The sequence below is a fragment of the Falco naumanni genome, chromosome 2 (genome assembly GCF_017639655.2).
Source record: "Falco naumanni isolate bFalNau1 chromosome 2, bFalNau1.pat, whole genome shotgun sequence".
Taxonomy (NCBI): Eukaryota; Metazoa; Chordata; class Aves; order Falconiformes; family Falconidae; genus Falco; species Falco naumanni.
In genome coordinates, this window is record NC_054055.1 from 102,314,110 (window position 1) to 102,328,680 (window position 14,571).

General features: G+C 38.1%; 1 protein-coding gene across 1 annotated transcript in view; it reads left to right on the forward strand.

Annotated features, from left to right (window-relative positions):
• The first annotated feature begins 241 nt into the window (after nt 1-241).
• Nucleotides 242-14,571, forward strand: part of LTN1 (listerin E3 ubiquitin protein ligase 1) — a 32,120-nt gene continuing 17,790 nt past the window's right edge. The window contains exons 1-12 of the mRNA XM_040582842.1: nt 242-353; nt 1,811-2,014; nt 2,342-2,440; nt 3,502-3,732; nt 4,500-4,552; nt 4,976-5,156; nt 5,822-5,995; nt 7,687-7,877; nt 9,151-9,298; nt 9,659-10,444; nt 10,954-10,995; nt 11,995-12,187. Coding sequence (XP_040438776.1) covers nt 312-353; nt 1,811-2,014; nt 2,342-2,440; nt 3,502-3,732; nt 4,500-4,552; nt 4,976-5,156; nt 5,822-5,995; nt 7,687-7,877; nt 9,151-9,298; nt 9,659-10,444; nt 10,954-10,995; nt 11,995-12,187 — 2,344 coding nt within the window. The 5' untranslated portion in view covers nt 242-311. The remainder of the gene's footprint in view (nt 354-1,810; nt 2,015-2,341; nt 2,441-3,501; nt 3,733-4,499; nt 4,553-4,975; nt 5,157-5,821; nt 5,996-7,686; nt 7,878-9,150; nt 9,299-9,658; nt 10,445-10,953; nt 10,996-11,994; nt 12,188-14,571) is intronic.

Sequence of the window (14,571 nt, forward strand, 5' to 3'; positions counted from 1 at the left end):
CCGTGCGGAAGCGCCGCTGCTAGGGGGAAGGGTCCGCGAAGCGCCCGCCGCCCCCGCGCTCTTAGCGTCGGTCGGTGGGTGCGAAGCCTAAGGCCCGCGCAGCTACACGGCGTACACGTTGCGCTGCGCGGCGGCGGCTCTCGCGCCAGCACCGGCCCGCCGACCCCGCCCCCCGCCGTGCACCGCCCCCCCCCCGCCCCTCCAACAGCTGCCGCGCGCGCCTGGCCCCGCCCCCCGGAAGTGCTGTGCTGCCCCGCCCCGGCCGCGCGCCTTCTCGCTCCCGGCCGGTACCCGGCGCCGCCGCTGCCGCCATGGGGGGCAAGAACAAGCAGCGAACCAAGGGCAACCTGCGGGTGAGCGAGCCCCGTGGGGCGGGGGGGGCTGCCGCTCTGCGCCCGTGGGCCCCGGTCCCGCGCGGCCTCCGCCCGTGGCTGCGGCGGGCCCTGCCCGCCCCGCCTTACCGGGGCCTGGGCCTGGGCCTGGGGCTTCCGGTGCCTTGGGGAGGGGGCTGTGGGCTGCCCGAGCCCGGCCCCGCGGGGGGGTGGTGCGAGCCTCGGGCCTGGGTGTAGACGCTGTGGCCGGGACGAGCCTTGGCCTGGACCCGGGCCCGTGCGCGAGGGGACACCCTCTGTCCGCGGCGTTTGTCCGCGGTTCCGGAGGGGCGGGATGGGGGGTGTGACGGCGGGTCTACCGCCGGCGTGAGCTCAGCGAGGTACCGGCGGCTGCAGGGAGTGGGTTGTTTGTGCGGAGAGTCTCGCCTTTCAGCACCTGTTGGGGTGTCTGCGTCTTGCCACTGGGCCACAGCAAGCCACGCCAGGCGGTGTGACATCTGTCGTGTGTGGTGGCACTCGCTCAGGATGGGAGAACTGTGGGTGAAGTGTTGTGTCCAAGTCATGTATTTGCATGTATTTAGAGAAGACTAACAAAAGCAAAGATGCGTGTCCTTACAGTTTGTATGCAGAAAAAATAACTTAATCTGTAGATACAGCAGTCGGGTAAAACATAGCTTACCTTCCTCCAGAAGATCATAAAAGTGTGATGAACTTCAGCAAATTGCCGTTACTTTAAAAAACCCCAACAAATAAAACTGCAACTGTCATTAGGAAATGAAAGGTATTTAGAGTATAAGGCATCACAGTGAATCTTAAAGCATCAGTTGGCTTTGGGACAGTCTTTTGAAAACAGCATTGTTGAAATAAACATGAGCCGCTGATACCATGAGCAAGGTGTTGACTTAACTGGGGCAAGCTAGAAGAGATGCTGAACTCCAAAACACTCACTGCAATACTAATGGGACAGCGTTAATACTATGTTATGTATGTACCCTTTTGCTCCGTCCCTCTAAATCCTTCTTGGTTCCTTTGTTGCTGGTAGCATCCTTTGTTTCATGAGTGTTCTTATTTTTTGTAATGATATGACAAGCATTCCTTGGGAGCTCTATTGGTCTATATGCAGTAAGATTAGAAGAACTCGTAAATACAGAAGTAGGAAGGAGAGTAAATAATTTCTTAATAAATTGTTCCCTTAAAGAGGGACTTTTCTGTTACACTTTTTTGTATGTGTTTAAAACCAATAATATTTTCCATAAGTATCCATGAATTATGAGAAAAGAGAATTGCTTCTGAAAAGAGGAACAATTTTTTAGGTCAGACTTGTATGTTTAAGGCATAGGTGGCCTTTTTTGTGAGACTTTGTTTTAAGCAGAAGGTTAATTATGCAGTATAAATAGGGTCATTAGTTCAAATGTGTGATGAGTGCAAGATAAAATAACTGAAATATATAACTGTCTTATGTCCCTGTTTTTTGTCAGCCCTCTAGCAGTGGCCGAGCTGCAGAGCTCCTCGCCAAAGAACGTGGAACAGTGCCTGGGTTTATTGGCTTTGGAACATCTCAGAGTGATTTAGGATACGTTCCTGCAGTTCAGGGAGCAGAGGAAATAGACAGCCTTGTGGATGCTGATTTTCGAATGGTATTGCGAAAACTTTCTAAAAGGGATATCACAACAAAATTAAAAGTAGGTGTAACCTTTGTCCCCTGTAAATTTTTTTTTATCTGAAAGCAGTACATTTTTCTTAGGGATAGGAGAGGAATATATTTGTGTAGCTAATACTAATTTCATATTGGTAAAATTTGCTAGAACTGCAATCCAGAAGGTATCTTGGAGGACTTATTCATCAAGCAATGCTGATGGAGCATTCATAAAATTAATGTTGTAGATGCTGAATTGCAAGAAGTTAATTGATTTTTGAAAAAAAGAATTACAGTATGTGGTAGAAGCTGGTAAATTACAGAACTTACTGATCTGACTTCTTAAATCATGCTCTTGATATTTTGATTTTAGGCTATGCAAGAGTTTGGGACAATGTGCAAAGAAAGAGAAGTGGAAGTTGTTAAAGGTGTTCTTCCTTACTGGCCAAGAATCTATTGTAAAATCTCACTAGTAAGTATTAAAGTATCTTAATAAAAAACTTCTCTGGATGCTTGATGTGAAAACCTTTAAGGCAGTCTTTATTAATATATGTAACTTTGTTGAAATCACTGACTTGTTCTAGGAAAAACATGAAGTTGAAGGAAAGTAGTGTTCTTTATTGTGGAGATGTTCCAGTATTGATAGTGGGTGGAATCTTGAACTGTTGGTGCCTGGGCTGTACGTGGTGGATGGAGATAGCTCTTTGTTAGACCTCTATGTTAAAAAGATGACAAGATACTTGTTCTCATGAAAAGTTCTTTTATGTAGATTCCAGAACAGTTAAAGAGAATGTAGTGTTTAGTTAGCATAATTGTAAATCTTTTTGATCTAGGACTAATATTTGACCAGACTTACTATAAGAAACCCCCACCCCACCCCAAAAGAAAACAAAAAAACCCAAACCACCCGCCCCCACCCCTGACATGAAAAGACCATGCATAGTCAGATAATCCATAATTTTCTGTTATATTTAATACATGTCCAAACTGTCTGGACTGGCTGCTGTTGGAAACATGATAGTGGACAAAAGGAATCACTAATCTGATCTGTTAGAGCAATTCCTAATATTTCTTTCAGGAGTCAAGAGCGCAGAAAGCCATGGTGTTGTAAATTTATACACAAATAATGGATAATGATGCACAGTTAATGTAGGCTTATGGTTGTTTTAATCTAAAAAGTGTCTTCAAGGCTTCCTGTTTCTCTTGTGTCTTGTTTTTCTGCTAAATGTTTGTATAAAATGGAAATAGAAACTGTAGTTAGGGATATCAGGAAAAGGTTACAATTTTGAATGTACAATGCATCAGGAATATGATGCTGCTAAGTTAGGACTCTTCCCTTATATGGGGTTGCTAAGACTTTTTTGTCAACATCGCCGTGTATTTTCAAATCTGAATAGCCTTTCACTGAGAAAATGGCTGAATTGAGACAGCTTTCTTTTTGGTCATCACTTCTGCTTTGATGTACATAGCATCAAAAGAACATTTGTTAAACCAGTAAACCTTTATCTTTTTTTCTTTTTTCTTTTTTGACAGGATCATGATCGCCGTGTTCGAGAAGCAACTCAGCAATCTTTTGAGCAACTGATTCTTAAAGTAAAGAAACACTTAGCTCCTTACTTAAAAAGTATCATGGGATACTGGCTGATTGCTCAATGTGACACTTACTCCCCTGCTGCATCTGCTGCAAAAGTAGCTTTTGAAAAAGCTTTTCCTTCAAGCAAACAACCTGAAGCCTTAGTATTCTGTAAAGATGAAATTCTTAATGTGAGTGTATACTTTTCTCTTTCTTTAAGGCTTTGTGTTGAGTATATGTCAACTTTTCTTACAAGTTTAAAACTCATCTGTCCCCCAGCTATTCTTCATGGTTAAATTTCTTTCTCACCTGAAACTTTGTTCCTGCTAAAGTGAAGACTGAGCCAAAAATATGTCCTCTGTTTTTTTTTAATTTGAGGTTAGAATGACTGGAACCAGAGGAATGAATATGAAGTGGATTTTCTTGTGTGCATTTCTGTGTAATGGTGCTCAGTCATCATGTAATGTTGCTGACAGATGGAATAATGATGCTGGAGTAGTTTAGCTGCAGTGGTAAAGGATTAAAGAATGCTGAGCAGTGTTTCAGCGAGTATCTACAAGTTTAGTTCTGACCAAGGTTAATGCTTTTCTGCCAGTCATATGAAACTGATTTACTGAATTTAAAAAGATAATTTTGCATATGATGGGCCAGCAATGCCAAATTTTAACTGTTTTATTTTGTCTCAGTTTGGCGGCTTTTTATCAGAAGCATGTTGGCATAGGACTGCGATTTAGAAAGCATTATGAAGTCTTGATTCAAACAGTACCACAGCTACTGTGTTCAGCAGGAGTCAATTAAATTGCGTTCTTGTTCACTAGTATGTCTAAAATGTATTTTAAAGACTTGACTCAGGTTGTGAACTGTTATTGTAGAGCTGTTTCTGAATAATGTGTAGACGATATTATTCACATTTAAACATTAGATTCTCATGTGTATATATGTATTTTTTTTCCTCTAGGTACTTCAAGATCACCTTCTGAAAGAAACGCCTGATACACTCAGTGACCCCCAGTATGTTAGCCTGCTTTAATGTATATGGTTTAATTCTTGCTCTGCGTTGGGTTCTCTGTCTTTGGAGGCAATGGATATAGGTTTGTTTCGAGAGACACAATGTGTATTTGAATCCAGATCCCAGCAACTTTCTTTGGGACTAAAGCATAAATGCTTTTTATCAGTTGTCTAATGCTTGTTTCAGTATTTTTAGGAACAGCATTTTTGAGTAGCTGGAAGATGAGATGACTTGAAACTTTTTCTGACATGTTATAATGTAATTCGGTAGCGTTAAAACCTATGGAAAGTTTATATATTTACATTGCTGGCATCTTGAGATCAAAAGAAGAACACACTAAAACTGAAGACAGTTTAGAAGAGCTTGTGAAGCCTACTGATTTATTTATGGGTTGCTTTAATCTTTGTTTTGTTTTGTTTTCTGAGAACTGTACCAGAAGAAGAAAGGGAAGCCAAATTTTTCCGGATTCTGACCTGTTCCTTGTTAGCTTTAAAGAAGTTACTTAGCATGTTGCCAAAGAAAGAGGTGCATTCAATGGAGGAAAAGTTAATGTCACTTCTGTCCCAAAACAAATTTTGGAAATATGGCAAACACAACATGCCACAGGTGATTTTTTTCATTTCTTCTTTATCTTGGTTGTTTTTAGTTACAGGTAATACACTGAACCTAGTCAAGTGTTACTTGTATTCTACAAGAGTGAACTTTGTACTTCACTGAATTATATTTGAAACAGCCTTCAGATTTCAAGGCCTTACATAGACAGCGTTGCTCTGAAATTTGCCCAGTAGGCTAATTTGTAATTTCCTTGTCACCATCATCTACTTCTTGGCAGTCTGCCATCATTTCAAATTCATGTAAAAGATGCAAATAGCTTCAGCTTACTGCATGTGTTCTTAGTGCTTTTGGATTTTTCTTTTTTTAAACTGTTTTATTGGTCTTTGGTCTGCTAAGACCAATAGTGCATAGGGTGATGAATTGATTCTGGTAGTATTTTGTTAAAAAGTTTTAAGGTGATTTTAGGAAAACATGCCTTTTGAGTAGTATATTAAAATTTTTGGTGTTTTATCACTAAACAAATTAATTTAAAATACTAAACAGGCTTGTCAAGTAATTTCTTTATTTTTAATAATAATTAAACCTTTGCTGATGTGATAAAATACAGGGACCGCATGTAACTTATGGTGACTTCTAAAAGGAATGTTATAAACTACATGTAGTGACCAAGTGTTGTCGTTTGACTAAAATTATGTTTTTTCTCTGGCCTGTGTCAGGTTCGCTCAGCTTTCTTTGAGCTGGCTTCTGCTTTTTGCCAGTACTTGCCTGAGCTGGTAAAAGCTGAAGCAGGAAGAGTTTGTCCGGTTGTTCTCCTCAGTATTGATGACAGCGATGCAGTGGTGTGCCCAGCTCTTTGGGAAGCTGTACTTTATGCTATCACCACTATTGAGGTAATGTGGGAAACCTAAGTGGCAGATATTTTACTCAAATTTAACTTTTCACCAAGTGCCATTGTTCTCTGTGTAGAATTAGGAAGAACAGCTTGACTAGTTGTTCTTTATGATTAGTAACATGAACTTACCAATTCTTTTTTTCTCCTTAGGGCTTCAATGTAACTTTCATTGTGTTCAGCATGTCTGAAAATCAGAGTTGTTTTACAAGTTTGATTAAATTAATCTGAATCCCTTTGAATATGGTACTAATAAGTAAAATAATACTTAAAACCTTTTTCTTGGTTAGAGGTGGTTACAAAAATAACCTGCAGTGCATTTTTTGTTTGTTTGTTTTCCCCCTTCTAATTCAATGCTTGGTTTTATAACTTTTTTTTTTTTTAATTTTAAATTAAGTACCAGCTTTGCATTTATTAGCAGGATAAGTGGTGTCCCACAGACTGGGATGTTCTGAGGGTTTAATGCTGCAGCAGATCTCTTTTGTAACTGCTTGTATAAACTGTAACTATTTATGGGGAAAAAAACCAACCCTTTGTTCAGCTTGCTATAATTATAGATATCTGGATGTGTGATAAATCAGATCAGATGACAAAAATCCTTGGGGTTGGGGAAAAATACCAAGGTATTTGGTAACCATCGGAAGATTTTTGAGGGGAGTTTTGAAGTTAGTGATGACTTTAAAAGTTAGGATTTTGAAATCATTGCTTATTCTTGGTAATAAGAACTCAGAATTAAATACAGGACCAGTTAAAATAACAGTTTTATTAAGCATCCTTAAAGCATTATTAAAGAGAAGCCTTTAACTGCAGTTTGCTAGTGTCATGGTTTAACCTCAGATGGTAATTAAGCACCGGGCCGCCGCTCGCTCACTCCCTCTCACCCAGAGGGATGGGGAGGAGAGTTGTAAAGGAATGGAAAACTCGAGGGTTGAGATAAGAACAATTTAATAATTGAAACAGAATAAAAATAAAAGAGCAATAATAACAATGATGACAGTTACAGTTACAACGAAAAGGGGGGGGGAAGAATAAAATCTAGAGGGAAAGGAAGAGAGGAACACGTGGTGCACAATGCAGCTGCTCACCGCCTGCCGACCCATGCCCAGGCAGTCCCCGAGCTACGACCTGCCTGCCCCCCAGGTAGATATACCAGGCATGATGTCCCGCGGCATGGAATACCTCTTTGATTAGTTCGGGTCAGCTACCGTGGCTGTCCCCCAATTTCTGTTCCCCTCCAGCCTTTTCGCTAGGCCTGAGGCACTGAGACTAGGCCTGGGACAAGGCCTGAGACACTGAAAAGTCCTTGACTTAGGATAAATATCACCCAGCAGCACTTATCGCCTTAGTATAAATATCACCCAGAACGGTTATCAACATTGTTCTCACATCAAAGCTAAAACATAGCACCCCACTAGCTCCGAAGAAGATAATTAACTCCATCCCAGCCAGGACAGCTAGCAAGGAAGGTCCATTGATTTTAAAAAATACAGAAACAGTTTTATCACATCAACTTCTTAAATTCACAAGCTAAAATAGGGGGAAAGTGATTTTTCAAAATACTGGCAAGTGAATTTAAATTTTACGATAACTTGTTTCAGCTACAGCATAGGGAGGCATGTTTGTGTCTAGTTTGGGAGTTCTTCCAAGGCAACATGTTCTCATTTAATTTACAAGAAGTGTTTCTTTTTGTAGGACTGTTGGAGTCATGTAAATGCCAAAAAGGGAGTTCTGCCGAAGCTATGGACAGTGCTTCGAGAGGGTGGACGTGGACTAGCTACCATTATATACCCAAATCTCTTGCCATTCATTAGCAAGTTACCTCCAGGCATTGCAGAACCAAAGCTGGAATATTTCAGAACATTTTTCAGCTCTATAATTCAAGGGTATGAACCACAAAGTTGTTTGTTTATTTATTTGAAATTAGTCTCTTCAACATTTGAAAATAGGAGGACTAATCTTCTTTAAGCATTTAGTGATAAGTAACATATAATTTGGCTTGGGGATATTTAAAGATGCATTAATTGTTTATTTGAGGAAAAGCTGTTTTCACTATGATACTTGAAAATCAGTTTTTAAATACTTTAAATATCCAAACTAGAGTCGTCCTTTGTGGCTGTCCCTGTCTTCTTAAACCTTCACCCTTCTTTTTAATTTTATTAAGTCTTCTTTACTTAAAGCATTCTAATCTTTTCTTGTCAAAGGTTTGTGCTTATTCTGTAAGTTTTTAAATAGGAAATTAATTTAAAATTGAGTGGCTCTAAAGTTATCAGACTTGTCTCACCCATGTGTAATTATTACAGAGGTTGTTGGGAATTAGCATTGTGATTGTGAAATTTCTTGTATGCAGGAACTTCTTGTGAGACTGATTTCTAAAGGGTTGAAACTGCTATCATTGTTTGCCTTTAAAACACATCAAAGCCAGCTTTCAATCCAGTCTAAGTTAAACAGGTGCATGTGCATTGTGTGCTCAGAAGCATATGTAAATTATTTTATGAAAGACTAAAATGTAACTTATTTAAACAAAAATCAATTCTTGATTGACGTGGCCATTAGCAGAGCTCTTGGAGTTATGTGTAGGTTGGTTTTGAAAAGCGTACAGAATTTTACTGAAAGTAGTAGAATGGTTGTAATATTTGTGTAGTAATTTGTGTGGTCTAATTTTCGTTGAAAAGCAAATGAATCGTAGTTGCTCAGACTCAAATTGGCTGTGGTGAAACTGTCTTTCAGTGGCTTTTTAGTTTAGGGTTTTTTTTTTTCTTTTTTCTGTAATGACCGAAAGTGAAGCTTTCTAAATCTCTGCGGTATGTGCAAAAATTTGAGAAGGAGTTCTGACAAACTGCTGAAACAGTAGACAGTAAGCTTAACAGGATATGTTTCATCTATTTACATAGATAGTTTTTTATGAATGCCAAAACTGGATGAAAAAGTGATTTTAATATAAGTTATGTTAAATACCTGGATTTATTGTTTTGACTCTTTGAATATCTCCTATTGAATTTGTTTTGATCTGACTCCTACCAGTGATTCTGTGTTCTCATATTGGTGTGGTCTGGATAAGAACAACATAACCAAGGTTACATTCATTAGTACATACTGTGATTCTCAGAAGCATAGAAGACTGAGCGTGCCCTCCTTGCGATTCTCACCTTTCAATAGGTTGTCAAGCGAGCGAGTAATAGCCAGCCCTTCAGAAAGTTCAGCAATTATAACTGCATTTATGGAATGTCTGCGCTTTGCCATACTACAGAAAATAGACAGAGAAGATGACCAAAGACAGATTCATCAAATGCTTATATATGACCAGGTATTTATTAGAAATGGTTAATATTGTTATGTGTACATAATTCCAAGTTGAAGACAAACATAAATTTTTGTGAGGATTTACTTCTTTGTTGAAAGTTTCACTAGATTTTGTGGAAAAAATAATGTTACTGAATTCAGTCAATCTTTTTTTTTTTCCCTGTAAAATAATCCCTTTTACTATGCATCTTGTATTATATTAAAAAAAACCAAAGGCATCCCACCCTTTATATTTTCATTACATGTTCAAGCATGAGTAATTCTGATGTTTTTGGAATTGTTTCTGTAGTATTTTCCAAAATGATAGAATATCCTGGTCTAGTTGTATCAATGTTCTCTAATAATTTTTTTTTTGTTTTCATAGCTAATTCCTCTTACTGATGCTGTACTTAAGGAGCCCAGGTTACAAAATGGACCATTATTTTATCAAATAGCAGAAACTCTGAGCTCCTGGGAAGCTAAAGCAGAAGTCACCGGTGATGATGGCACAGATGAAGTTTTCAAGAAACTGTTGTCAGATTTTTGGAATCATCTTTTAAAAATGTGTGTAGTTCATGTCGATACCTTGGATGCCGATGAGAAATCGTTGTTTGCCATATCTAGTATGCTAGAAATTCTTCAGAATCCAAAGACTGCTACAAAACTAAACAACAGAAAATCTCTAAAAATCAGATTTATAGATGAGGATGAATCTGAAAGAAACACAGAGAATGGAAAGCTTACAGAAGTGAGAAATTGTGACTCTGAAATAAAGGCTGACTTGCAGCATAGTTCACTTCTAAGGAAAGAACCTTTAGAGAATTTAGTCTGCAACCTTGCTGAACTGAGTTTTGTGTATGTCAATGAACAGAAGTCAGAACAGCATTTGAAATTTCTCTCTGCCCTGCTCAACTGTTTTTCTTCAAACAGAGTTTTTCAAGTACTCCTAGAGCAGGGAAGTGATGCAAAGTCTGCTCAAGCTGAATCCCAAAAGGAAGTGAAAGCTCATAATGAAAGTCCATCTGTACAATTTCTGTATGTGAATTTAATAACTTGGCTGAAAGAAGACTGGAGGAAAGACGTCCATTTTCTGGTTGATATTTTGTACAGTGTGCTTAACTGTTGCAACAGTAATGATGAAAGGAAAATCATTCTTGATGATTTAACGAAGGTATGACTTGTACATTCTGTTACTAGATTTTTATCAAAGTGACTACTCCTTTTGTGGGCTGTGGTTAGTTAATAATTTTATTTTGGGGCTGTGGAACGGAAGATATTCTACATGAACTTAGGTAAGTTCAGTGTTAAGGAAGGAAGATTTAGGAAAGGTTGATATGGCAGTGTTGGAGTGAAGGGTTGTAACATCTATCCCTTTCTATATGGTATAAATCATTTTAAAAAAGCAACCTAAGAATTTCTCTGCTCTTGCTTCTTTATACAGTATGCTTTTATACTAGCCATTGGTGGCCTTTCTTATAAATACAGTCTCTTATTGATCTGCGTGGTAGGGAAAGACTTGGAAGCCAAAAATAATATAATCAATAACTTTGTTCCTGAAACTTAGCAACTTCTGCTTATCCCCTGCAGTAAATAAAGTTGTAAAACAGTTTAAATGGTTTTAAATGCTTCTTATTCAGAAAAGAATTTGTTAAATATTGTGGAATGTTGGTTTTCTTTTAGATGGACCTGAAATGGATTATATTTCTCCAGATAATTCAAAAGGTACCTCTTAAGACTTTTTTTTTGTTCTTGTTTTGCATGGTTTTGAGTATTTCCCTGGTGTTACATGTTTTTTAATTACTTTTTTAAAATCTAAGTAGTGATCATTTCTATAGTTTGAAAATGTTGTACTTTCAGTGTCGTTTGCTTTAACTGCATTTAAATCTGGAGACAGTCTTAGAAATGATGATACCCAAACAAAAGCGTCTTTGTCTTTTCTATTTTTGGTCAGTTCGCTCTGAGCCAGAGGAATTCCTGATTTATTTCTGGTCATCCCTCCTCAGCTAGAGAGAATGGAGTTGAATATTAGACCAGTAATCTGAACGATTATTTGCATCATCACCCTAATGTTGTGCTTACAAGGAAAAGATAGTATACCATTTTTTTTTCACACAGGATATTGAGAGACTGACATTTAAATGATTGCCAGGGATGAAATAGGAAGTGTATTACAAATTTTTGGACAAGACCTCATAGCACTTGATTTACAATCCAGCGTGTTCACCATAGTATGTTTCCTCACAGATACTGTGTATTTTATGAATTCAGAGTTTTTATGATTTTGTAACTTACAACAGCTTATCACCAAAATAATGGTTTTCTGATACATGACTTTCTATTTCTTTTTAGAGAAATTCAGATCCTGTAAATAAATTTGATGTTGTAAATAGATTTTATTTCAACCAACCTAGTGATCCCAAAGTTATCCAACTCCAATGTAGGCATTCCTTGGGCTCTATAGTTGGAGAAAAGGAAAAAGAAGAGCTTTCAGAAGGTGACTTGTTTCACTCTAGAGCTCTGACCTAGCTATAAATTGCTGTCTCTGACCATAAAGAAAGTTGGAGGGTTTGTTGCAGATGTAAACACCTAAAGACTTATTGTTTATGACAGATGATATGATTCCTGCTCTGTGTGTGGGTTTGAAATATTAGTATTATGCATACTTAGTAATAAAAGTTAATACCCTCAAAAGATTATTGGAATTATTCTCTTGGGATTCAGGCATGCTCAAGCACAACAAAACTTTCCTTAGTCTCTGACTGGCTGAAAGGAGATACACTTGGAGAAAGACTTGTAATGCTGGCAGATGATCTCTGTCACCTGGGTTTAAAACCTGTAGCAGCCTCATCAGAATCATCCTCTTCAGAAAGGTGGACCCTCCTGAGCTTAGTGTTGTCGCAACACATTAAAAATGGTAAGTGTATTTATGCCTTGGAGTTTGTAGTGTGTAAACACTGCACATAAGTTTTGTAGAAGGCTGAAAGGAATTTGAGATCTAAAATAATTAATTTGTAACATCTAGGCTTTCTTCTGTGGTTGGGCTTTTTTTTTTTTGTTTGTGTTCTGTTATTTGGTTTTTTTAACCTGAGCCAATTAACCATGTCCAATTTAATTTCATAAACACTAACTTGCAGCAGTGACATTGTAATTTTTGTCTGTGTTGCTGAACAAAAATCATCATTTAAAGAACAGATTCAGATTTGTGAGTCTGGAAGACTTGAGAAAGATTAAATAAGTTTGATTTATTAGCTGATGTGCTGTAAAATAATAATAATTTTTAAACCATACCATCTGAAACTTACTTTCAAAACCAGAATATAAAAAAATCAATGGTTATGGACCCATGCATGTGTTGGTAATGCCTTGTTAAAAGAGCTATGATTTGTTTTGAGCCATTTGCAGTTAATGTACTTTAAAAACTGTGTGTGTGCACTTATACTGTATATGCAATCCTTTTTTCATTAATAACATCCTGTTCCATTTCCTCCTTGCATTTTGTGGTATCTGTGATACAGACTTCTACTGGAGTTCAATTTTCTTGATGTTTTCCATGTAAGCTTGTCATTTGTGTTTTGTTAAGCTTAGCATTTGCTCTGATCTCTGAGACAACATCAATTTTTCTGAATGGTAGGCACATTTGTGGTGCTTTCAGGTTTCAAAGGTGCACACAAGAAGGCGTTTTAAGACTGTTATTTCTGTTACTGGAACTTTTGATGTAGAGAAACATCAGGAAAAGCTGTTCCCTCCCTCCAGAGAGAGTTCAACAGACTTGGTTGCTTCTGAGTCTCTGGTGTCCTAGGGCTTATTGTTCAGTGACCTTGCTTTTTTGCTGTAGAGGTATTGCTGAGCTCGTTTTGTGTGGGGTGTTGTGTGATCTGTTTTAATACATGTTGGATGAACTCTAAGAGACCTTCAGGAGCTGTGTTAGTTCTTGACTTAGTAATTTAGGCCAAAATAGAGTATGTGGACTTCCAAAAAGATTTTTTGGGATTTCTCATCTAAGTTTCTCAGGGTAAACTATCATGGGGTAAAAGGAATGGCCTTTTGTGGATCAGTAACCTGTCAGATGATAGGAATTAAAAGGGGAAAAAGGATAAATACTGAAAGGATGATAATTGTTTCTGATAAATTATTCAGAGTAATCACAACTGAAACTTTATGGAACCGTAGCAGTGTGTTTCAATACTGAATGATTAACTGATGCAAATTAAAAAATAAATTAAAAGCCAATAAATATAAAATACATATATGGGAAGAACAAATTTGTAACTATCTGTTGAGTGATAGGCTCTGAGCTGTTAAAACTCAGAAAAGGGATCTTCAGTCATTGTGATGGTTCCCTTTAAGTGGCAGGTTGGTGCTCAGCAGTAAAAAGGAAATACAGGTTATTAGGAGCTGCTGTGAAAAGCATAAAGACAAATTAAAATTATTATAGCACTGGTGTGTCGATATCTTGAATACTGCCTGTAGTTTTGGTCGCAGCAATATTCTTACTCACCTATATGCTTTTGTAAAAAGATGTGATAGAATTAGAATATGCCCAAAGAAAGATGGCAGGGATGGTTGGGCAAATGCAGTGGCTTCTGCATGTTGAGGCAATAAAACAGACTAGAATTTTTCAGCTTGCAATGGAAGTGATTGGGGATGGGGTTCTGGTAAAGAGCCATAAAATGATAATTTGTATGGAAAAAGCAAATAGGAAGACATTTTTTCATTGTTCCTTTAAATAGGAGAGCCTGTGGTTGCTTGCAGATGTTTAGATAGCAGGCTTGAGGAAAGAGAAAAGTATACTTCTTCATACCGTTCATAATTAAATAATGGAACTCATTGCCACAAGGTGCTGTGGAGTTTGAGGATAAATGGGATTGGCCTACTTAGGTCCTGTGAGAAAGGGACTAAGCATATTCATGGAAGATAGGGCTGATTGGGTTAATTATATGCAATAGTCCAGGTGTAATCTCTGGCTCACAATTGACTGCCAGAAGCTAGGAAGGCATAAAAGGGGAAGGGATCACTGCACTTGCTATATTTTATATACCTTTTCTCTAAGTTGCAACAGCTAGTTTAGAGGACGGATACTTGGCAATGTGAAACTTGGTTCCTTGATGACTGTGGATTAAGAAAGAGAGCTTAGGTATACATTAGACTGTAACTACTTTTGTACTTTATTTTGCATTCAAAATTAGTAAATAAAAAATAAATCGGTACATAAACATGATCATTAACTGACACCATATTATCAAGAAATCAAGGCGTGCTTGTTGTCAAGTAATCATGTTTTTTTCTCCCCCTCCAATA